Source organism: Microcaecilia unicolor, chromosome 2, assembly GCF_901765095.1.
Source record: "Microcaecilia unicolor chromosome 2, aMicUni1.1, whole genome shotgun sequence".
Taxonomy (NCBI): domain Eukaryota; kingdom Metazoa; phylum Chordata; class Amphibia; order Gymnophiona; family Siphonopidae; genus Microcaecilia; species Microcaecilia unicolor.
Window position 1 is genome coordinate 61,778,135 of NC_044032.1, and position 24,202 is coordinate 61,802,336.

General features: G+C 42.0%; 1 protein-coding gene across 2 annotated transcripts in view; it reads right to left on the reverse strand.

The window, feature by feature from the left end:
- NARS1 (asparaginyl-tRNA synthetase 1) overlaps positions 1 to 7,950 on the reverse strand; it is a 74,863-nt gene extending 66,913 nt beyond the window's left edge. Inside the window, exons 1-4 of one of the 2 annotated variants that reach the window (XM_030192983.1) lie at positions 7,918 to 7,950; positions 3,202 to 3,284; positions 1,839 to 1,904; positions 1,646 to 1,738 (exon numbers count right to left, since the gene is read on the reverse strand). In XM_030192983.1, the coding sequence (XP_030048843.1) occupies positions 1,646 to 1,738; positions 1,839 to 1,904; positions 3,202 to 3,284; positions 7,918 to 7,930 (255 nt within the window). In that variant the 5' untranslated portion in view covers positions 7,931 to 7,950. Of the gene's footprint in view, positions 1 to 1,645; positions 1,739 to 1,838; positions 1,905 to 3,201; positions 3,285 to 7,108; positions 7,218 to 7,917 lie in introns of those variants that run through there. The other variant, XM_030192982.1, reaches the window with a different exon arrangement.
- Between the last annotated feature and the right edge of the window lie 16,252 nt (positions 7,951 to 24,202).

Below are 24,202 nucleotides of genomic sequence, written 5' to 3' on the forward strand. Positions count from 1 at the left end.
AAAATCACTGTGAAAATTCTAACAATTAGGCTATAAAAACCTAAAAAATACTCAAGTTGGAATGCTATTCTTTCCACTCTATGTATTCCAACGACATCACCACATTGTGACGTAACTTCCACACTGTATACCAGGAAGTACCTCGAGGTATACTGAAATCCTTCTGAAACTCCAGTAAAACTCTTAAACCACTTAGAACATTAAAAAAAACATATCAAACCATCATATCGCTTAAAACATCTCAAATGCCACTTAAAAAAATCTAACTGCTAAAATTAAAGAGAGAGAGAAAGATTGGTATGAAAATAAAATCAGATCATACCATAAAAGCCTCAGATGTGGTTTTAAGAGTCCATGCCTTCTTACAAAATCTCTAAATCATATGGTTGTATCATAAGAAAAGTTAACTGGCCACATAGAAAAGCAAAATCTGAGAAGAAAAACACAAGAACAATAAGCAAATCTCTCTCATGCATATTCATTGTGGATATCCTGAAAACCTGACTGGCTGGGTGTGCCCCGAGGACTGGGTTAAGCAGCACAATTCTAGAACCCATGTTACAACAGTATCATGTGAACATTTTCTATGAAAAGTCACACAGTAAGTAAACAGAGACACTTACACCTGGGTTGCTAAGGAATTGTTATATTTGTACAATTAGATTAACTGAACAGAAATCTAAATAAATCTTGAACTTTCTTGGAAAATGGTATAATTCAAAACATGTTACTAAAATTTCCATTCATAACTTGGTTGAGTTTAAAATGTTTCATTTGGATGGCCACTTTTATTATTAGGTGTGATTGGGTCTTGAAAAGGTTAGAAATCACTGGGTTTATTACCTTGGAACTAATGAACAAAATTTCAAAGGCCATTGCTCACCAATGACCTGTTCCTATACTGCTTCCCAACAGGGCCCACAAATGGCCCAGCAACCTATCCACTTTAGGAGATGTTTAGTGTGTATGCCTCACCTCTTGCCCATAGCTCCTTCCTCCTGTCACTGACCCAAACCACAGGAAAACATTTAGGCCTGTGAAATGTAACCCTCATACATTCCTTCCAGCTGTAAGGCCGGAGTCATACAATTTCTGCACCTGCCTAAAACGTTTCATAGCCCCTGCACTGAACCATGTACGAATACAGCACTGAAAAGTGAGAAAACATTCAGAACAATATGTTATTTCTTTTAAAAATAAGAGAAAAAAGGACCAGAAATAAGGAAAAAGAGGAAACTTCCCAGATTTTATAGAACTGGATGGAAGCCAGGCCAAGAAACAGGTGTCAAGCTAATATCTTGAGGAATCTAGTTAGTGCTTTTCAAAAGCATCAGTTCTGCATTTCAGAATGGCCTCTGCTCTGCTCAGCTTGTATATATAATACAACTATTACAGAACAAGAAATTTCATGCAAAATACAGGCTTCAGAAGACGTTTCAGAAGCAACAGTTTCCATCACCAACTGGATTCTCTAGTTTCCCATTCCAAGCCAACAGCCAAATACAGATCTGTAGAAGGAATTTGCTGCTTCATAAAATGAAATTAAACCACGTGTCTGAGATTTTCTAATGTTACAGTATATTATACATAGAACAGAGTTCTTTAGATGCTGTTACTTATTGCAAATAAAAATTATACCACTTACCTCTCTTTTTTCCTTAGCTTCGTTCTTCATTTGCTCTCTGTGCCACAACTTTTTGACATTCTTTAGCTGTGTCTTTGATATCACATCCCACCTCTGTACAAGGTACAAAATTATTTTTTTATTCTCAAAAAGTTTAATTACAAGGTGCTTCAATATCATTTTCATAGCAGAAATCTTACTTTTGTTGCCCTACCTCATTTTCTTTTTGCGAATCCACGTAAAAGGTGGGGAATGGCTCCTTCCCTACCGTCATCATAGCCTTAAATAATTCAGATAAAATACACATGTAAGTTCACCCTTGAAAGCCATAAAACCTAGAACATCAGAACAAGATATTCACATTCAAATGTTTTACGAGGCTATAATTTGCACCTTTTCAGCTCTTACTCCACTGAAGTCACTTTGCACCTATGCTTCAAAAATGTTTGATTCACAGTCCGTGCTCTTTTTTTAAGGGTTAATGGTTTTTATTCAGGATCAAAGAAAACCTAACATACAGCTGAAAAACAAATCTGAGCAAACGCATCAAGCATTTACATAGCAACGAACAAGCATGACAGTACAATAAGCAAGAACTGTCAATATCCCAATAAGACACGATCCTTTTTTTTTTTTTTTTACTTTGAATTTTTATTGAAAATCACAAAACAATGATACTATATATCGGGAGAAATATGCAACACTAAAATACTCCAATATAACCCACTAATATCCACCCTCCTGATATTAACATATGACTCCCAAACTCTCAGCTATTCTTCCACTGGCTCCCAATCAAAGAATGCATCGCCTTCAAAATTTGCACTATGGTTCACAAAATCATCTACGGCGAAGCACCGGGATATATGACAGACTTGATCAACCTACCAACCAGAAACACAACCGCATCAGCCCGTAAATACCTAAATCTCAACTTTCCAAGCTGCAAAGGACTAAAGTACAAATCAACTTACGCATCTAGTTTTTCCTACATCAGCACACGATTATGGAACTCACTACCAAAAGCCATGAAAACCACATACAATCACCTCCAATTCAGGAAAAAAATAAAAACTCACCCTCCTGACCCAACATAAATGCATGAACCTAGCCACAACATAACAGCATAACACTACAGTTCGTAATGATCACCAAGCAACTCCACCTGCTCTTGATTTCCTTCATGTGGTCCCACCACATGAACCTTATGTGGTTCATCCACATTAACCTTTTCCTACCACAACTTAACCTTGTACCTGTAATTGTTTACTCCGGAGTCATCCAACACCATGTAAGCCACATTGAGCCTGCAAATAGGTGGGAAAATGTGGGGTACAAATGTAACAAAAAAAAATAAATAAATAAACATTACTGGGATACAACCTATAAGGCTAATCTCGAACAAAAAAAAGCTGTATCTTCAATCTACAGGTCACTAGAAAGACCAACAGACTAAATATTAGCAAAATATTCTCCTACATAGCAAAAATCCAAAGCAGCAAAAATCTGACTGACCATCTTCCATTTGTGAAAAGTACTTATATAAACAAAATAAAATATGCACATAAAAAAATTACCTGTAATACAGTTTTAAAAGGTCTCTCCTTTGTTCCATCACCACTGGCATCACTCCCCTCCCGATCAGAGGCATACATTTCACCTATAAACAAGAACCATGATTTTACATTTTTATTTATATGTCAGAAATGTATTCCCGTTGCCTCAGAAGTAATAAATCAAGATAGCAGCAGTAAAGTCAGCAGTAGTTCTCCAATAAAAACCAACTGCAAAATTCACCAGCCCAGCATTCCCCACATCTCTACAAACTGTCACACAATCAATTGCTTTTCTACAAGTGTTAGTGCTTTCCACCCACCTGTCCTCAATGGACAGATCATGACCTGGCATAGCTTATCAAAGTGTGCATAAGACAAGATTCTGACAGAACACCCAATAAAAAGGAAAATGGATGCAGGAGGCTCTTGTGGCAAAAGATTAGATTAGATACTAAGTCATGGCATGATTGGAATGCATTTAACCGGAGGGATCTCAATGACGAAGCTCCCATAGCCTGATCACAGAATGATCCATTTTGATATATTACGAAAGGAAAGAAAAGAAAAGGGTACTCTGCTAATTTGTGCACTGGGATGTAGTCATGGGCTACTACAGAAAGTAAAGATTCAGTGATGTTTGTAGATCTTACCACTGCATACTACATTTATCAAGGGATGCAAAAAGCCTGGCTGAGGGATAGAACATGAAAATTAGAAGACATTATGATTTTAATTAGAGGGTATAGGTTACAGGAGGAAGTCCATGCCTTGGGTTTAAGGGGGAGCCTAAGAGTGTTAAAAGGAAAAGTGAGGAAAGTTAAAAAGATCCGGCATAGGCAGAAGTCTAAAGAAAGCAAACTTAAGGCAATATTGTATGCTGACCAATAGATCTCAGCAGCATTTAGAAACATGGTGGGTGCTTTATGAAGTAGGGGGAAGTGGAAGTAAGGACCCTTGAATCAACACAGGAGAGATGCATTAAGCTTATGGAGATCTTCCAGACCAAGATTACCAAGATCACAAAATAGAATCAAGAGTCAAGAAAGGGGGCAAGAGAAGGAAACAAAGAAAAGGTTAACAGTGGAGCTCATCCCCTAAAAGTGGTAGTGCAGCTCAGTTTCTCAGTAGGAAGGATATCTGTTCCAACATATCCTCTTGTGACAGAGGATATGTTAGAACAGATATTACAGGAAACATATCCTAAATATGCCCTTCCAGGCTGATTACAGATGTGAGCAGGTCCCTAGATTGACCATCTATTTTGCATGCTTCCTTGAAAGCTCTCCAACAGGCCTCCAGCCTTAGCCAGGAAGAAATAAAGAGCAGGATCTCTTTACTGAGGCTCAGTAAACAATCAGTTATATGTCCTGATCTTCCCAGGTAAGTTTTAGAAAGTAAGCTAATATTTAGTTAGTGTTATAATTCATCCATATTTCAGTTACCTGCTATTGTTTGCTGATTGCACATTTTTTGTTCGTTGCTCAATATATGTTTCTCTTCTTTTTGCTTTCTTTTCCCTGCCTGCTTATTTGTTTAAATATTGTATTTATATTCCCTTCCCTTCTGCCCTCTCTACTGTCATTGTAATTGTTTTCATTAGTTCGTTGTAAGCCGCTCTGGGGCTGCTTTACGTGGCAAAAAGCGGGGTATAAATGAGCTAAATAAATAAATGGATGATACTAGGAGGTAGAAGTCAATGGAGTGTTATGAAGCAGTCTTTGGGAAGAGAAAGGTTTTTAGCCTCTTCTTGAAGCTAAGGTAGCTGTTTTCTGTTCTGATGGCAATAGGCAGAGAGTTCCATATTTTAACTCCTAGTACAGGGACTAGAGAACTGACAATCTTCATTTCGAACTGGCTTTTGAAACGGTGACGCTAGCATCAGTTGTTCTTTCAATCTGTTAGACTGGGCCAAACATAGGGAAGTGGTCTTAGTCAGCAGTTCAGAGGTGAAACCCTGTAAGATTTGGAAAAACTAAACAAGCAGCAATAAGCACAAGACTCATGGCAAGAAAAATCTGCAGTGAAGTGCTGACCTCACTGGTTCTACCGTCCAGATTTTTTTTTTTTTTTTTTTTTGGGGGGGGGGGGGGGTTGGTAATGAAAAAGCAAAGAACTGTAGGTAGCTGTTAAGTCAGACACTAAGAGAGGAAAGGAGGCACCAGTTTTAGGGTGCATTTTGAATGCCCCACATTATTTTAATCATTCCCATAATAATGGAAATCCCCTAATTTTTTATTTGTCCTGTTTGTTAAGAACTGTCAAGCAAAGGCTAATTCATGTGCTTATATACAGTCCTGCATATGTCTAGTAGTACTAGAAAAATGAGGAAGAAGGCAGCAAGAGTGAGGCACCAAAGGGGAAATGTGAGGAAACAGAGTAAGTGATACACACCAAGTATCATGATCCAGTTTCAAGAGCCGGCTCAAGGGACTCTCCTGCCTACCTTTAAAGGCAGTTTTCTCGGACTCGACCCAAGATGGCGACGGTATAGGAAGCATCAACAGACACGCTCCTAAGGCAGACCGACTATCGCTGGAACGAGCACCTTACCCCCTCCGCGTGATGAGAAAAAGGCAAGGAAATTTTCTAGAGGCTCCCCTTGCCCCGAGCAGAACTCCTCAGCTCAAACAGACGACGTTGGACAGCTTTGGTGCAGTGCCTGTTTCCATGTCGGCTTCTACTCCCTCTGCTCGAGTCAGCACTTTGTTGCTGAACAGCAGTGGAGACGGGGCTTCCCTGAGCCCCGTTGAATGTGTGGCGCCCCCTCAACCCAGAAGGGAAAACCTCCTGCTGAGCCCTGATACCTCGGACTGAAATGGTAAACAGAGTGATCAGGGAGGGAGCCTGCGGGAGAGAAGAGCTGGAGCAGACATCAATTCTATGGAACTTTGGAAGGCTAAGTGCTTTGAAAATATGCCTCTATGTTACCCGAATCCATCACCTGATAATCTCAATCTATGGGATGAGTGAGCAGACATCTCTGAGGTCAGCATATGGACAAAGTAGAAGAGTCAGATGATCTCATATATCTACTGTCTTTTTTGACAGGACAGCTCTTTTTCATTCCACAGAGTTCATCACACCATTACAAGTCAGGAACAATACCCAAAACTACCTCTGCCATTAGGGCTTTGAAATCTAAGGTTTTATTACAAGACAAGAGTAATTTGTCCTAACTGATTCAGATAATTTTATTGGGCATCACAATTTTGTGTGTGTCACCAAAGTAATACAGTATATTAAGAGAGTATGCATATAACAAAGACAATTCCTACTGTCCTGTTGCTGGTCCCTACTTTCTCTGATCTGGTTGCTGATTTACAGACACCATTTTATATACCTCTGAGTCTGAACACACTAAAATAAAACACTTACATATAAACAATCAGATTTACCGATGCAGAGAAAAGCTATCAGTAATCCACGCTCTACAGAAAGGGAAAGAGTTTTGTAGTCACCAAACTTTCTCGCTTATTTTGGGTTTACGGAGGATATATTTAACACACAGCGTTCAAATGGGAAGGGAGGGGGGGAGAAGTTTTTCAGATTTACATAGCGCTGAAATAGAAAACGTCCCTTGAAATAGAGATTAAGCAAGACGCCCAGGTGCAGGCCTGGAAGCGGAAGACATGGCTATACTACATCGGGCCGCACTAAACCGTACTGTTAACTCACCAGGCCCCGCACCGTACCCTGCTCAAAACCCAGTCATCAAGCGAAACACGGCTGCCAGCAATGCTAAAGCCACGCCGCACTCTCGTTCCTCCGCTAACTCAACTGTCAGAAAGAAAGAAACTAGGCAGACCAGATGCGACTCCCAACGCCCACAGGAACCACTGTTTCTGCTTCCCGACTGCAAGGAGAGCGGAACGAAAGAGGCAGACACAGAACACTATTTTCGCCGGCCCGCACACACGAGACAACTTACCCAGCACCAGGTGCGCCGCTTCACCACTCATTTCATCAAACATGCCTACTACAACCCTCAGTCACACTGCTTCTTCCGCTACTACCAGTGACGGTACGGCGACGGCGTGTGTGAATGAATGGGCGCTGGCGCGGCAGCTACTACGTCTAACGCTACAGGCGACGTTCCGCTTTGCTACTGGACGCCGCTCGATTCAACCCCGCCCACCCTCTTTCGGGTTCTAACGTAACGTTGCATCAGCCTACTGGCTTCCGCATTGCATCATCGCAACACTAATGCGGCTTTGGCAGCCATTTTTGTTCTGGGCAACTTACACTCTTCTTAGCTTTACATTTACGCTGTCGCAATTTTATGCTGATAGGGTTAAGGGAAACGGCTTATACAGACTAATTAATCCAAACGTCAGCCAGTACGCTGATTCTGATCACAATGAAAGACAAGTCTAAGATAGACTTACCATATTTGCCCTAAGGAAAAAGAGCACACATGCCCCTGTCGCTCAATGCGGCTTCCATATACAGGTACTTATTTGTACTCACTTTGACACCCGGGGTCACCAATGTTGTGAATTAAGGGGTCCCAAGCCCCCCCCCCAAGAAGGCTAGAGTGACCTTAATCTGACTCCATCTCTAAATAGCACTAGTACTGGGGTAATCAGGGGGTTGTGAAGTTCTAAGAGAAATTGCCACTGAGAGAGACGCTAGGTCTAAGGAAAAGGTACCAGCCTTATGACAAACTGGAATCAGATTACAAGTTATACAATGCAGTGAAAGATAGCTGCTGGATGCAGCAAAAGCATTTGTACTTACAGCCTTTCATCATTGAGTGAAGCCCACAAACCATCATTTAGAATGAAGAGTTTATTTGCATATCAGATTTTAATCAGGTACATTCATCAGACAAATTCTGGATTCAGCTGACCGGAGCTCTGCTGCTTCCGAGGCGTTGGAAAAAAGTTCTCCCGAGGGCTTGCATGCACCCTGCTTTTATACAATTTGGTCACCATACAAGTCTATGGAGGGAGATTTTTTTTCTCTAATATTGCTTAATCTATGAGTCATGCCCTCCGGCCAGGTGCTCTTCCGTTTTAGTATTGCAACTTGTTGTGCAACTTTCCTTTTTGTAAACACTTCCTTAGACACGGACATCCAAACATCAAAACATGAACATCTCCCTAGATACGGACATCTAAACATCAAAACATGAACAAAACAACTTCTTTATGAAGATATCTAAATTTGGATATATTAGGTTCATATCATCTTGTAATCTGAGCGCCATCTTATAAAGACAGACTCCGTGTTATGAACCAAACTTCTTATCATTTCTGTCTTATATCATCTTGTGATCTGGCTTAGGATTTTAGCCATCAATTCCTTGATCTTGGCTTTTGCACTACTTTGAATGTCACACCAAATTCTAATGAGGCCTAGTCAGTGCCTTTTAGCAGTTTAAGCTGTTTAAGGTATGTAAATTGACCCACCACTATTCCAGTGGATGGATCCCAAGCGGGGACACATATTAACTTACAGGAAAAGCAAGTCCTTGCTCAGCCAGTCATAGATCTTTAAACCTAGCTGGTATTTTTACAGCCTGAGTCCTAAAATCTGGCCTTCCACCCTTCCGGTGGGCATCCAGTGAGGGCCTCTTGCTGTACTATAATTATACAAAAGAAAGCCAGATTCCCTCACCCCCCCATGTATAAAACCTTCCCCATTTTCTAGCCTCCCTCCAGCCTCCACCCACATGACTCCATTCACTACCCCTCTCCTCTGGACAGCTCAAGCAGTGACCTTGCAAGATATCTGCGCATGTCTAGCGGGGCCACCCCTTGAACTCTCGGCAGCCATTTTGAATCGGCACCAGGCAGGAAACAGGGTGCTCTTTCCTATCCCAAAGAGGTCATTAGAGCACAGGGGAACCACACTAAGGTAAAGGAGAGGAGAGAAGGATAGGGCACCCTGAGGCCTGCCCGCCAGCCTGTTTATCCACAAATCCAAACAGGAAGGCTGCCAAAACACACCCAGATGCCCCTGGCTGTGTCCTCAAAAAGATGACATGTCTGAGTAAAACCAGATGTATGGTAACCGTAGTCTAAGGGATAAGCCTGCCAACCATTCCAGATGAGACAGGACAGTCATACATTACCAATTAACTTCCCGCATTTAGACGGATGCCTAAAATCATCCTGTAAACATTTTTTGTAACCTACGTCCCAGATCTGGACGCTGCCATTTATCACTGCTCTCTAACCCTCACTACCCACTGTCACTCCGCCACCACTCCTTGTCAGTCGCTCGTGCCATGTAGGCAGGCAGTTTGTTTAATTTTCCGTGCCCAAATATGCCACCGCCATCAAAAAAGCGTTCTTGTAAATTTTCCAAGGACTTGCTGGCAGTAGACAAGGGCAATCCGCATCCAGGCGCAGGTTGAGGTCAGGCAGCAGGCAAGAATAATCCAGGTCCAGAAAAGGGCAAAGTCAGGTGGCAGTCAAGGGCAGTACAGGTCCAGACACAGGTCAAAGTCAGGAAAGTCAGAACAAAACACAGAGGAGAACGCTAGCAGAGAAGGACTAACCAAACCTGCTGCTGAGGCGGGTTGCCAGAGAAGAGAGCCAGCTTCAATACAACCAGTAGGGTGGAGGACTTCAGAGCTTTCCCCAGAAGTAGCATGCACTGTCTCTTTAAGAGAGATCTCAAGCTAGCACTCCTCCCTGTCGTTGGCCAGTCGGATCATGGGGCAGAACAACGTCCCCAACTCCTGTGGCAGCCAAACACACAGCCGCTGCGTCTGAGTGCCCGAGAAGTGAGGAAGAGAGCTGGACGTCGGCAGCAGGCGCAAGCCAGGTGAGCGCGAACCTGAGAGAGAGAAATGCCACTGGAGCCCCCAAATGCCCGCCTTGTGGTGTAGAGGGCCAGACCCCGGAAGCAGTGCGCAGGCGGGAGGTAAGTTGCTGCAGGGGCCAGGACATCTATTTTATTGGTTTTAGAAAAAGATAAACAATTTTGATGAACTGTAACACAGAATTCAAACAAAAAAAAACCCTGCAAATCAAAATAATAAATCTTAAACAAGTTACAGTACCTAAAATTATAAGATTTCAGATAATTATCCACATGAGACCAAATTTTAGCAGTAGAACATCTCACCCATTTTGTCTGCAACAGAGGTTTCATAATTATGAATCTGTAACATTGAATGCCACCAAAAAGTAGAATTGAGAATAGAATTATCTTTCCAATGCATAAGAACCAGTTTCAGCGCAGCAACAACTAAAATGTTAAGTAATTTTTGTTGGGAAACATCCAATTGATCTTGGAATAGCACAGAATTTAACATAATAATTGAAGGAGTAATTGGACCCTGTACAGGAAGAATATTTGAAATAAAAGACCACACCTGACACCAAAAGTCATGTTATTCTACAATCAAAGATCATATGAAGCAAGGTACCAGTGTGAAAGCCACAGGACCAACATTTGTTGTAATTCGAAAGACCAGCTACTGCCAATTTATGAGGAGTCCAAATCGCCCTATGACGAAAGAAATATAATGACTGCACGTAGCTGGCCGAAGCTATAGGCCTATTCACTTTAGACCAGAGATAAAACCACTGATTGGGTGATACCTGAATTTGAAGATCGTTTTCCCATACTGAACATAGGCTTAGTTTGCTGCTTAAACACTTTTGTATTAAAAATGTGTATAATTGTGATACAATATGGCCTTTGTAACAAATTCTAGAGAGGAAATCATGTATAGGAGGAGACTTTACATTTAGGTTAGAGAGATCTCTGTTCTGGGTTAGGCGATGTTTAATCTGGCGCCACTTAAAGTATTGGCTGACTGGTAAAGAAAAGCCAGAACAGAGATCCTCAAAGGGAACAACTGAATTACCAGAATACACATGAGCAATTGTCCTTATCCCATTTTTGCCCAAATTTCCCAACATATAGGGTACTTATTAATTTTGATTAAAGGGTTGCCCAATAATGTGGAATGAAGGGAACTAGAGCTTGAAAATTCCATATAATTATCATGTTCATGCAAACAAGAGAAAGAGGAAAGAATTATATTATTATTTTTCAATCGTTCTGGAATAAATAACGGCAAGAGATGGAGACTTAAAGAAGAGCCCCACATCAGTTGCTTCATTGCTAACCAAACCAGTTGATAATGTAGAGGTTTTATCAACCAGTATGACGCCTGACCTAAAATTAATGCTGTGTGCTAAACAAAAAACATCAGGAAAGAGGACACCTGCATTTCCTTTGGTGTTTTTAAGAGTTTTCAGAGCAATCCTAGGAGGCTTATTATTCCACAAAAATTTAGTTAAGGTATTATCTGAGTATAAAAAACGTTCGGAAAAAGGATAGGAAGCATACTAAGGATAAAGTTGACTTTGGGCATTGGCATCATTTTAATAGTCTCCAGTTGACCCCACCAAGAAAGATGTAATGGTTTCCAAGAAAGAGACAGAGATTTAACCAACTCCAGGATATACTTCCTATTCAATTCCAATGTACCTTCCAAAGAGGGACATACATTAATACCTAATGATCGAATATGCTGTGAAGACCATAACAGACCATGCGGCAAAACCAGATCAGACGTAGCATGAGCATTAAGAGGAAGAACCTCCGTCTTAAATTTATTAATTTTATAACCAGAGATATTAGAGTAAATAGAAACAAGTTGAAACAAAGCCATTAAGAAGGAGGCTGGATTTGTCAAGAACAACATTATATCATCAGCATAAGCGGAGATTTTGACTTCCAAATTTCCAATAGAAATTCTGGTTATATTTATATTATCTCTAATTGCTATAAGAAATGGTTCTAGAGCTATATTAAATAGATAAGGAGACAGGGGACAGCCTTGCCTGGTACCTTTTTCCAACTGAATTGGATCCGATAGTGTATTATTAATCAAAATTCGGGCCGTTGGATTATTATATAAAACTTTGACCTTATAAAAAGTTCTGGGGCTCCAAACCATTCGAGAACTTTAAATAAAAAGGGCCACTCGACACTATCAAATGCCTTCTCCACATCTATGGACAAAGCAATAATTGGAGATAATTGTGATTTAGCTAAAATAGAAATTTGGTGAAAGAGTCTTGAATTGTCTGTAATAAGACGGTGAGGCATAAAGCCAACTTGATTAGGGTGGATAATATTGCCTATAATTTTAGAAAGTCTATTGGATTGAATTTTTGCATAAATTTTATAATCTACATTTAGTAAGGAAATTGGTCTGTAGTTGGAGATTAAAGTAGCATCTTTTTCAGGCTTTGGAAGAACTGTGATGGTAGCTTCCGCAAACCTATTATTGATGGTTGGGCTATTTTCAAGTAACTGATAGTAAGAGAGCAGATGAGGCAAAACATCTTTATGAAAGAGACAATAACATTCACAAGAAATGCCACCCGGAGACTTTTTAACTTTCAGTTGAGAAACTAATTTGAAGTTCCTCAGGCATTATAGGAGATTGTGGCTGCCTCTAAAACGTGCACAAAAAGGGTGGGCATAGCTAGAAATAAGCAAATTCTAACTTATGACTTAAATCAAAAGAAAGCAGAAAACAGAAGAAAGAATAAAAATAAACCCCAATTACTCACCAACATTGTCATCTTCTCACTGTTTGTCCCAAGGAAAACACTTCAATTACTGCTGCAAAACGGGTCTGAGAACCTGGCACCCTGGATCCTGGTTGCGTGCACTCAACTCAGAACCAGCGTGATCCAGTCTCCTCGCTGGCTCGCCAATTGTACTGGGTCAGGATAGAACTGGGTCAGAACCACCCCAGTTCTCCCCAGCACATTTACCCCAACCTTATCTTGGGATAAACACCAACACAACAGGATCAGTCTGGGTCACAAAAGAAAAGTACAAAGAAGAGAACCTTCTGATATTAGTAAAATTTTATTCTTACACAAAATTAAGAAAAATAAGAAGTTAGTTTCTGTAGCAAAATAAAGTACATGAGTACATAAGTACATAAGCACTGCCATGCTGGGAAAAGACCAAAGGTCCATCAAGCCCAGCACTCCGACAGCGGCCAATCCAGGCCCCAAGAACCTGGCAAAATCCCAAAATTTAATAACGATCAATGGATTTTTCCTTCAGGAATCTGTCCAGACCCCCTTTAAACTCAGCAAGGCCAGCTGCCGTCACTACCTTCTCCGGCAATGAGTTCCAGAGTCTAACCACGCGCTGAGTAAAGAAAAACTTTCTCCAATTTGTTTTAAACCTACCACATTCTAATTTCATCTTGTGTCCCCTAGTTCTATTATTGTTAGAAAGCGTAAACAAACGCTTAACATCTGTCCGCTCTTCCCCACTCAAAATTTTGTAGACCTCTATCATATCACTCCTCAGCCGCCTTTTCTCCAGGCTAAAGAGTACTAGCCTTCTTAACCTCTCCTCATAAGGTAGTCGTCCCATCCCTTTTATCATTTTCGTCGCCCTTCTCTACACCTTCTCCAATTCCTTTATATCTTTTTTGAGATGAGGCGACCAGAACTGAACACAATACTCCAGGTGCGATATAAAGGCATTATAACATCCTCATGCTTGTTTTCCATCCCTTTTCTAATAATACTCAACATTCTGTTCGCCTTCTTGGCCGCTGCAGCACATTGAGTGGAAGATTTCAACGTCCTATCCACGATGACTCCCAGATCCCTTGCAGGGAAAATAGCCAGCACTCAGAGAGGCATATCTGGTCACTGGCATCCCAGTGACCTGTGTTGTTCTGCCTGCCTCTGTGCCTTTTGATCAGAGCTCAAATAGTTTTTTTTCCCCCAGTTCAAAGTGAATACAAAGACATCAGTTCTAATTGGTTATCTGTCATTGTCTAGCATAAATGAAAAAAGGTACATAAAGTTTCTCTTTCCTGCTTTCCTAATTACTCATTCTTGTTACGTTCTTATATCTCACTTCAAACCAAGAAAGAAGTTTAGGGTCCGGTTATATTCTCACAGTAATAAATTATGCTTCTTTCTTCATTGCTTCAAGCTTCCCAAGCATAATTCTCCGGTCTCCACCTCAAAACCCTCTCATCCCCTTTCAGAGTTAATTAGCACATACCCTTGCCTCACCTATGGCTTCTTAGATCACAAGCCTCATAGACAGTAAGGAACTGAGGGCCAGATGCACTAAACGAGCCAGCAACGTGGTTTTTAAACTAGTTCTAGCCGGTTTAGTGTGCAAGTAGTAAACCAGGACATGCACAAATGGTTTCTCTGAGCCATTTTCCTGTCACGGTAGCAGCTAACGAAAACGGAATGCAAAGCTATTATAATGAGCTAATTACTATTATAATGTGCATGCCATGCAATGCACTGCCCCATGCACAAAAGCAGTCCCTACCTTTACAGTGGAAATTTTAACGGGAGGTCTGGACCTGCCTGTTCTTCATTATCGCAAGTAGGAGAAGGGGAGAAATAAGGCAGGGAAGATGGAACACCCAAAAAAATAAAAGTACACGGCTTACACGGCTTCTTTGAAGGAAGCAGCAGGAACAGCTGGGGGTGGAACCAAGCCCTGATGCTGATTCTTCAGAGCCAAAAGCAGCAGCGAGCATATTCTAGGCTTTATCCAGTTTTCCCAGCAGCGGGGAGGCAGGGAGCCCAACACAGGTCTGCCATCCAAAAAATGGAACAATCAAACGACACACCAACCACCCTCACACCCCCTGGTTTATACAACATTGTATCTAACCAACAAGATTATATTCCAAAGACTACTACACAACAAGCATAACTTCTCTAAGTCCCAGACAGACTATAGAACTATTAAACACAACACCAACCACTCTCACATCCTATAGTGCTATATAACACAGTACCTAACCAACAAGATCGTATTCACCCAATGTCCTACCTATAATATTGTACCAGTCTGTCCCATATACGATGTAAACCGCACTGAACCCTAAACAGGGGATATTAGTGGTATGTAAGACCTGAATTGAATCAGAACCCGGCCCTCTATATAAGCAATTGGGCCAGACTAAACTAGATAAGCCTGTCAAAAATAAATTTAAACAATTGCCTGTTTATTCCATGTAGGAGGGCAGCCAACTGAAGTAAAAAGAAAATACAGTACTCTTTTGCAATACTTCCTTCAATTTTACATCAGGCTGTATGCATATTTATAGGTTTTACAGGTAAAGAAACATCTATCAATTTGTAATTACAACAGAAAGGTTACTGTTTTATTAGCACATTCTTTTTCATATACACCATTTCTTTCTCAAGCATTCAGTGGCCTTGAGTATTACCACTACTAATCATTTTTATAGTGCTACTAGATAGTCTCACTCGACAGCGCTTACAATCTATTCAACAGATAAACAGGACAAATAAGGCTTTGGGGAGTACATTTATTTTAGGAATGATTAAAACAACATGGCTATTGAACAGGTAGATAAGGGGTTAAGAATTAAAAGCAGCCTCAAAAAGGTGGGCTTTTAGCTTGGATTTGAATAGAGCTAGGGACAGAGATGAAGCATCGACTCAGGAAGTCTTTCAGGCATATGGCACAGCAAGATAGAAGGACGGGAGCCTTGAGAATTTAGTACAGTTGAAACAAACAGCTTCACTTCAGTTTTTTATTAATTAAAAAAAAAAAATCTCAGCAGATCATTAGAACCAGCATTGATTTTTAAACTCAAAACCACACTGCATACCAGAGGTTGCTATATGCCTAAAGCATATATATCTATATATAATGTTTTGGCACATCTCTCACACCCATTCCCATTTTGTACTTTCCTGCAGTGCTGATCATCTATCAAGAGGAGGAGAAGACCAGCTGGATGTTGGGTTATCATCACCTCTGTGCCTGGAGTCAGACTACCGACTTGAACTGTGTGGTTGTATGGTGTTCTACCTTCCAATCAGGGCCGCTGAGAGGAGGGGGCAGGGGAGGGCAAGATTCCCCAGGCCCAGCCTCCAAGGGGGGCCTGGCCCTGGCAAGGCTTCTGCAGGAGAAGGGGGGAAGAGAGAGAGGAATGTGTTGCCCCCCTCCAAATTGCAGGGCTGGCTATGCCCAGCGAGAGAACCCATTGTTAAAAATTTACCAGCACACCACTGGTTATGGGTGAGACCATAGGAGCCAACTTTTCAAAATTATTGGGGGTGCTAAGTCCAATGAAAATAACCCCTCCTTGGACACATACAAGGAATTTTCTCAATACTGGGGGTGCTCAAGCACCCCCAGAGTCGGCTCCAATGGGTGAGACTAGGGCAGGGCAAAAAGATACACATACATTCCCCATTTCAGAAGGGGGAAATGCATGCTTCTGTCAACATCAGGATGTACACCTGCTCCCAGCATCGTCCAGGTAAAAAAAAACTTTGCTCAGCTTCTGAGGCTTCTTCCTTGTGAGGTATAAGGAGAGATACTATGTTAAGAAAAGGTGTTAAACCTTGGCTTTACAACGTTCAGTAACATAGGAACTGATTATTTTTATTCTTGTTTTTATGTTGATTAGATCATCTTTTGTATGTTTATTATTTATGTTTGTCTTCCATTTGTTAAACAATATTTCATGATTATTTTATGTAGTTTTATTTTGTGTCAGTTCTGTCCTCATTGCATGTAACAGCATTGTATGCAGGTAAGGAGAGAGGTAAACCCAAACACAGTTTGTTATATAAGATGGACTCAAGCTGCAAGGACTGTAAAATATATAACTTACTAAGAGGGGTATTTTCAAAGCACTTAGGGCCCTGTTTACTAAGCATCGTTATAGGTGAGTTAACATTTTTTAATGTGCATTAACCATGTGTAGTGGAAGTGAATTTTAAAGATTGTTTTTCAATTCTGCCTTGACCGACCAGTGCACTTGGGGGTCTGTATTTTTTATTAGAAGTAATTCTGTTTAAAAATGATTGTTTAACTTTGATTGTGTGAAAATAAGTTGGAATGTAGAAGTTAAGACACAGCTCTAATTAATATGTTACATGAAGGGGGAAGTGGAGCCTGTTTCCAGTTCAGATTGGCCACCTGGACTGAGAAACATGTGACTACATTCCCACAGTATGATTTGTTTACCTAAACAGAGAAATTCTTAAGCATTCTGTAATTTTCCTTAGCTCTGAACATGAGTTCTAAGCCTAATAAAAATAAAAAAAAGGGAGTTTCTATCAGTGAAATTGGGAGCTCGTCTGTGAGTAACATACGAACTGCGCAGAAAACCATATTTCCTGGTCAAAGAAACTCCTGGCTTTCGCTGTGAACAGGGCCCCCCCCCCGCCCCAGCTGATAACAGCCTCGATGATGTAAGGACCAGTGACGATTATTTTACTACTACTGCTACTTATCATTTCTATAGCACTACTAGACGTACACAGCGCTGTACACTTGTACATGAAAAGACAGTCCCTGCTCTACAGAGCTTACAATCTAATTAGGACAAACAAGAGATAAGGGAATATTAAAGTGAGGATGATAAAATAAGGGTTCTGAACTAGTGAATAAGGGTTAGGAGTTAAAAGCAGCATCAAAAAGGTGGGCTTGTTTTAGTGCTTCTTTTCCTGGTCTAGGAACTCCTAGCATTGCTTGGATGTAGGGACCAGTGATGTAATGATTGTTTCTTTTCAGTTATATAGCTTAATCATTGTATATATCTTATCATTGTAGATTTTAGCACCTCTAAAAAAAGTCTAATATACCTAATACGAATCCAAAAGAATCCACAGTAATTACTGAGTAGTCTGTGTTAGTGAAACAGGCTGTAAATCCATAGCAGACCACCATGTAGGTGCCTACAATATTCCTATAGGCACCTACATGGTTAGCACGTGTGCTAAAAACACTAACGCACCTTAGTAAACAGGGCTGTTAGACTTAAAAGTTCCTTAGGTTACTATGGAACTTTGTAAGTCTAAGTGCTTTGAAAATACACCTCTAAGTAATGAAAAGAAATCAAGAATAACAGTTTTAGCATGTTCAAGTTTTCAAGACCTGTTACATTTACTGCAGCTACATCTGCTGAAGCGCTGGATAAAAATGAAGGCACTGGCGAGAGAGGCAGATAGAAGTTGAGAAATAGGGCCTTCAGAGTCCTTTTCTACAAAATGGAAAATCCAATTCCCTAGAGAACATGTCTATGGTTCTCAGGCTGCTGCCTACGATCTATCCACTGATACAGGTAGTCTTTTCAGCCAGCAGGTGACAGCATCATTATACAAATCATAGTGTTTTGATAAATGTATCTATTCGTTGTTTTATTTTGTTGGCTACATTGGTTGTGATCTTCTAACAAAGAGTTGTTTATAAAGCAATACATAATTATCATGTGTCTGGAGGCAAGATCTGTGGGACATGGATCATATTTATTGGGGGTCTTTGGGGGAATCTGTGTGGGGTGATGCTGACCAGATAGTGAGGAGAATTAGCGATATAAATAGTAATAATACCATAGCAAAAAAGGCATAAAGGTCAAACCAAATTTGTAGACACCAAAGTCATCTAAATAAGATAAGATTTTGTTATAATGGCTACAATTTAAAAATAAGACTTTAGCACATATTTGTGGAGAAATTAAGATATTTGTAATTATTGGAGTTCAAGAACTGATAATTATCCTTTCATGTAATACATACTGGCAGCGGTCAACTGTTTCTTGTAAATTGTGTGGTAGGAGAGGGGAAGAATTTGAATGGCTGCATCCACCCTTGCTCTTGCCAAGTTTATTAGGGGTTTCTATCCTGCCCATCAATCAGGTTATCTAGGTGGCTTACGTAGTGTAAAGTAAGAAAATAGGAATCAATACTGTACATTACTTGCATCCCTGCTCTTAAGCCAGCTCTATGGCTGGTGTAACTGAATGCCTAAATGTTAGTTTTTCCAATTATCAGGCTACACTAGTAGTTCCCCCCCCCCCCCCCCCCCCCAAAAAAAAAAAAACGTCTTAAATTCCATACAAAAGGAAAGAAATTCCAAAACTGTTTTTTTTTTTTTTTTTTTAAACTCATCTTTATTAACATAAAGTACAAAAGCCGGGCACAGATCATGGAAAAAGAAATATAACAAGTACAAAATTGACCCGTCTTATCTTATACAAGTTCCAAGATTTCAACATTTTCAACATTTTCTCCCCTCCCCCCCCTCCCATTTCTACCCCACCCTCCCCCCTCTCCCTCGTCAGGAATTTAAGATTCTGCTGCGGGCTACTGGAGTCAATGTGTCCCAAAAGGGTGCCCAGGCTGTACAAAATAGGTTTCCCTTAGTCCCTGCCAAGTCTGCAATCCCGCTGCGTTCAAATGAGCACATATAGATCATGAATGAACGCCATTGGGCTATGGTGGGGGTGTCCGATGTCATCCATTGTTGTAAGATTGTTTTTTTCCCCATCAATACAGATCTATGTAAGAAGGCACGTAAGCCTGGCTTAGATTGTCCGTGTATAGTATAGACTCCAAATAATTGAGGAGGAGTATGTCGCCATCTCACCTGCCACATAGTCGAGATGTGTGACGCCAAGGCTATCCAGAATTGTTGAATGGCAGGGCAAGACCAGAACATGTGACTCAAATGGGCATTTTCCTTCCCACATCTGCGACAGCGGTCTGATTCACACAATGTGGCCCGGAATGCCCTCCTGGGAGAGATGTGTAGGCGAAAAACAAACTTGTACTGAATTTCCCACCAGCTAACATTTTCAGTCAATTTATAGGTTCCAGCCAAGATAGTCTTAATGGTCTCCGGGGTTATTTGTGTAGACAATTCCACTGTCCATTGCTGTGCCACCCGGTCGAAATCTGAAGAGTGCAGATGGTCTCTCAAATGTGCATGAAAGTACTTTAAGGGGATCCATAGTCGTGCATCAAGACCAAACATTGAATTAAAACATTCATACACTTCCATGGATAAGTCTTTCTTGGGCAGAGAGTGCACGTAGTGTTGAAGTTGTAAAAATGCAAATGTATCAGTTCTGTGTAAATGAAACTCTCTGGTGATTTCAGGAAGCCTTTTTATCTCGCCCTTATCTGTTATCACCTGATGCAGAAAGGAGATTCCCTTGGCCTCCCATTCACGGAATGTTCTAGAGGTGTCTCCCACTGGGAATTCCGGATTACCCCGTAATGATAGTAAAGGAGAGATCGATTTGTTAAGACTAAAGAACTTACATAACCATCTCCAAGCCTGGCGTAGTGGACAGAGCACAGGGCCCGCCATTCCCAAACTCGAGGGTGGTCTCTGACCCTGGTGTAGCCAATTTGAAAAGTGTAGAGAACCCAACCAGCTAGTCTCTGTCGCTGCGAGGGAGAAGTGGTTAGTGGACCTAAACCAGTCCGATATGTGGCGCATGTTACTTGCCACAGAGAACAAGCGAAGATCCAACAATCCCAGTCCCCCTTTAATTCTTGGAAGGATGGCTCTGTTTATGGTCATGCGCGCCCGTTTCCCTTGCCACAAAAATAAGTTTAACTTTGCCTTCAACCATTTTTCATCCCTAACTGACAAAAACATAGGTAGGGTTTGGAAAGCATATAGCCACACAGGGAAAAGGACCATGTTATAGAGTGCTACTCTACCCATCAATGAAACTGGGAGGTCCTGCCAGCCCTGGAGGGACCGGGCCACCCGCCTCTTCAGGTGTACCATATTTCGTGAGTATAGTGAGTGCAAGTCCATGGGGATCCTTACCCCCAAGTAAGTCACCTCTTCCTGTGCCCACTGTAAGGGGAAAGGGCCCTCCCAATTCAACTGAATCTCTGCTTTGGATGGGAGTGCTGTGGATTTCTGCAAATTCAAACTAAGACCTGAATATAATCCAAACTCGTCAATGGCAGCCAGGACTCTGGGGAGAGACCGCTGGGGATGGGTCAAAGTTAACAGAATATCGTCCGCAAAGGATAAGACCTTTACCCGTTGACCCGGTAGAGGCACCCCACATATATCTGGGTCTTTCTCTAAAGTACGTAGCAATGGCTCTACATATAGTAAAAATAATAGAGGAGAGAGGGGGCATCCCTGTCTGGTACCAGCTTTGATCTGCAGTGGAGGGGACCTTGTTTCGTTAACTAGAAGTCTGGCTACAGGCTCTCTATACAGTACTTTAATTGCTTCTAGAAACCAGCCTCCTATTCCCACGTATGCTAGTACCTGGAATAAATAGTCCCACCGCACTCTGTCGAACGCCTTCTCGGCATCCAAGCTGACTAGCAACAGGTCAATGTCTGCGGCATGGCAATGCGCAATTGTCAAAAGTACTTTACGTACATTGAGCACTGAGTTTCTATCCCTCATAAATCCCACTTGATGTTCCCCAATCAGTGCATTCATACAGGGGGCTAACCGATCAGCTAAGATCCGGGCCAAGATTTTAAGGTCCACATTAATAAGGGAGATGGGTCTGTATGATTCCACTCTATCACTCGGTTTGCCCGGTTTTGGAATTAAAGTAATTAAAGCTTCATTGCTCCCCAAGGGTAGCTCTCCTCGTTCTATCACTTCTTCCAAGTAGTCAATGAAAGTGCTTATAAACTGAGGGGGCAAAGTTTTATAGTATTCAGCTGAAAACCCATCTGGGCCCGGGGCAGAGCCCAGGGGGAGAGACTTCAGCACCTTCTGGACCTCCTGTGCCCGCAACGGTTCCATGAGGACTCTCTGGGCCAAAGGGGAAAGGCGGGGTAACCCTGCATCTACTAGGTAGTCCTCCACTGCCATATCTGTAAAGTCTCCCTCGCCTGAGTATAATCTAGAAAAATAGTCATGGAACACCTGAGCAATCCCTTCTGTAGAATAGATCTTGTCTCCCTGGGGGGTCAATATTGATGCTACCAATTTTCTCTGACTACGTGCCCTCGCCATTTGTGCTAACAGTTTTCCGGGTCTATTCCCATATCTACGGTAATTAAATCCCCTTACTGTTAGTCTCCTTTGAGTTTGCTCATGGATTAAGGAATTCAGAGCAACTCTAGTGGAGGACAGTAGATCACTCGCTTCCGAAGAGGGGTTCTGTAAGTATTGTGCCTTTACTGAACGTAGGGTGCGTTCTAGTCTAATTATTCCCGCAGCTAATCTTTTTGCTCTAGCACTCATATAGGCAATGATGGCCCCCCGCAAAACTGCTTTCGAGGCTTCCCATAGAATTATTGGGGAGTCACAGGAGTCTTGATTGTTTAGAATGTATTGTTCCCACTGAGCCTTTACATATTCATTGAATGTTTTATCTTTATGTAAATAAGCGGGATATCTCCAATAGTATGATTGTTCCCCGGGAGCATTAAACTGCAATTCTGTCCATATCAGGGAGTGGTCAGTGATTTCCATAGGGCCTATCTCAGCCTGAGTAATTTGAGAGAACAAGGAGCGTTGCACCAGAATGTAATCCAGCCTAGACCACGAATGGTGAACCCTAGACTGGTGAGTAAAATCTATTGTGGAGGGGTGAAACAGTCTCCATGGATCTACTAAATTTAGGGACTGGCACAGAGCCGAAAGCCCCCTCTCTCCCCTTCTCTCACTTCGCAGGGTTCCCCTGGATCTATCCACCTCTGGGTCCAATACCTGATTGAAATCTCCTGCCCACACCCAGGGTGCATCAGAGTATCGCAGGCCCAGGGAAACCAGAGATTGAAAAAACAGGGGTGAATATACATTTGGTCCATACACCGCACACAAATACAACTGTTGTCCGAACATTGTCAAGCGGATCAGGACCACTCTACCCTCCCGATCTTTATATATCAGTTTGGGCTGGCACAGGACTCCCCTTCTAATCAAGATCGCTACACCACTTCTTTTTGCTCCCGATGATGAGTAAAAGCACTCTCCCACCCATTGCTGTTTTAGCTTCTCATGTTCTTTGTCACTCAACTTCGTCTCCTGGAGACATGCAATTGAGACCTTGTGACGCTTCAACTGGGCTAATATCTTGGTCCGTTTAATCGGGGAAGAAATCCCAGATACATTCCAAGACATCAGCCTCACTGGGACCCTATGGGGTTAAGTTAGTCTGTGAATTTTGTTGGCGTTTCACCGTAAGGGAACCCCAGGAGGCCCAGCCCCTCCCCCCGGGGAATATTGTACTCCAATAGTTAGAAATGTTGACTACAGCCTGCCCTTTTATTATCCTTTGTGTACTTCCTGACAAGAATCCCGCTCCTCCCTCCCTCCCATGTTCCCCACCCCCCTCCCTCTTTCTTCCCTTCTCCCCCTTCTCTTTTATCCATCCAAGAATCATATTCTCCTGTCTAGCAGTTGAATAAGGGTCACTTCCATGCTAGAGGCCCCCCCGTCCCTCCACACCAACAATCACAATGTCTCAGTCTTTATAAAGTCTCAGCTCTCACCCTCTACCAGTACCTTCGCTTTACTCCAATTGCATTCATGAGATGGCTTTCAGGTCTCAGTCGCGGCCTCCAAACCATTATCTGATGCAGTGTCTAGGTTTTGGACAAAGGTGTGCGCTTCATCCGCATTATTAAATGCTTTCCACCCATTACCTTGTTTGATTTTCAACACTGCGGGGTAAAGAAGCATAAATTTGATTTTCTGCCCATGTAGCTTCTGGCATATAGGGTTAAATAGCTTCCTTCGTTCCTGCAATGCCATGGAGTAATCCTGGAATATGCGGATCAGCTTTCCATCATATTTAGTTGAGTCCCTCCTCTGCCGATATCCACGCAGGATTTCCTCCTTATGTATGTAGTTATGGATTTTAACAAGGACTACTCGTGGGGCCTGGCGGCCATCTTGAAGGCGCCCCACACGATGAGCCCGTTCGAGGCATAGTGGGCCCATGCTGTCTGAGAGCGCAAACTCTCTCTTCAGCCACTGCTCTAACTCCGTGGCTAGGAATCTGTCTCCAATTGATTCTGGGAGCCCTACGATTCGTAGGTTTGCTCGGCGCGATCTATTCTCTAGATCATCAATTTTCACTAGTAGTTGTTCGATCGTGCCATTTTGTTTTTTCACCTGCGCCGCATTAGATATGCACGTGTCCTCCAACTCCGAGACCCGGCGCTCGAGTTCTCCTGTGCGGCCCGTGGTGTCCGCCTGCGAGGCCGTCAGCGTAGCGATCTGGGACGCCAATTGTTCAAACTTTGGAGCCAGTGCTAACCCCACCGCC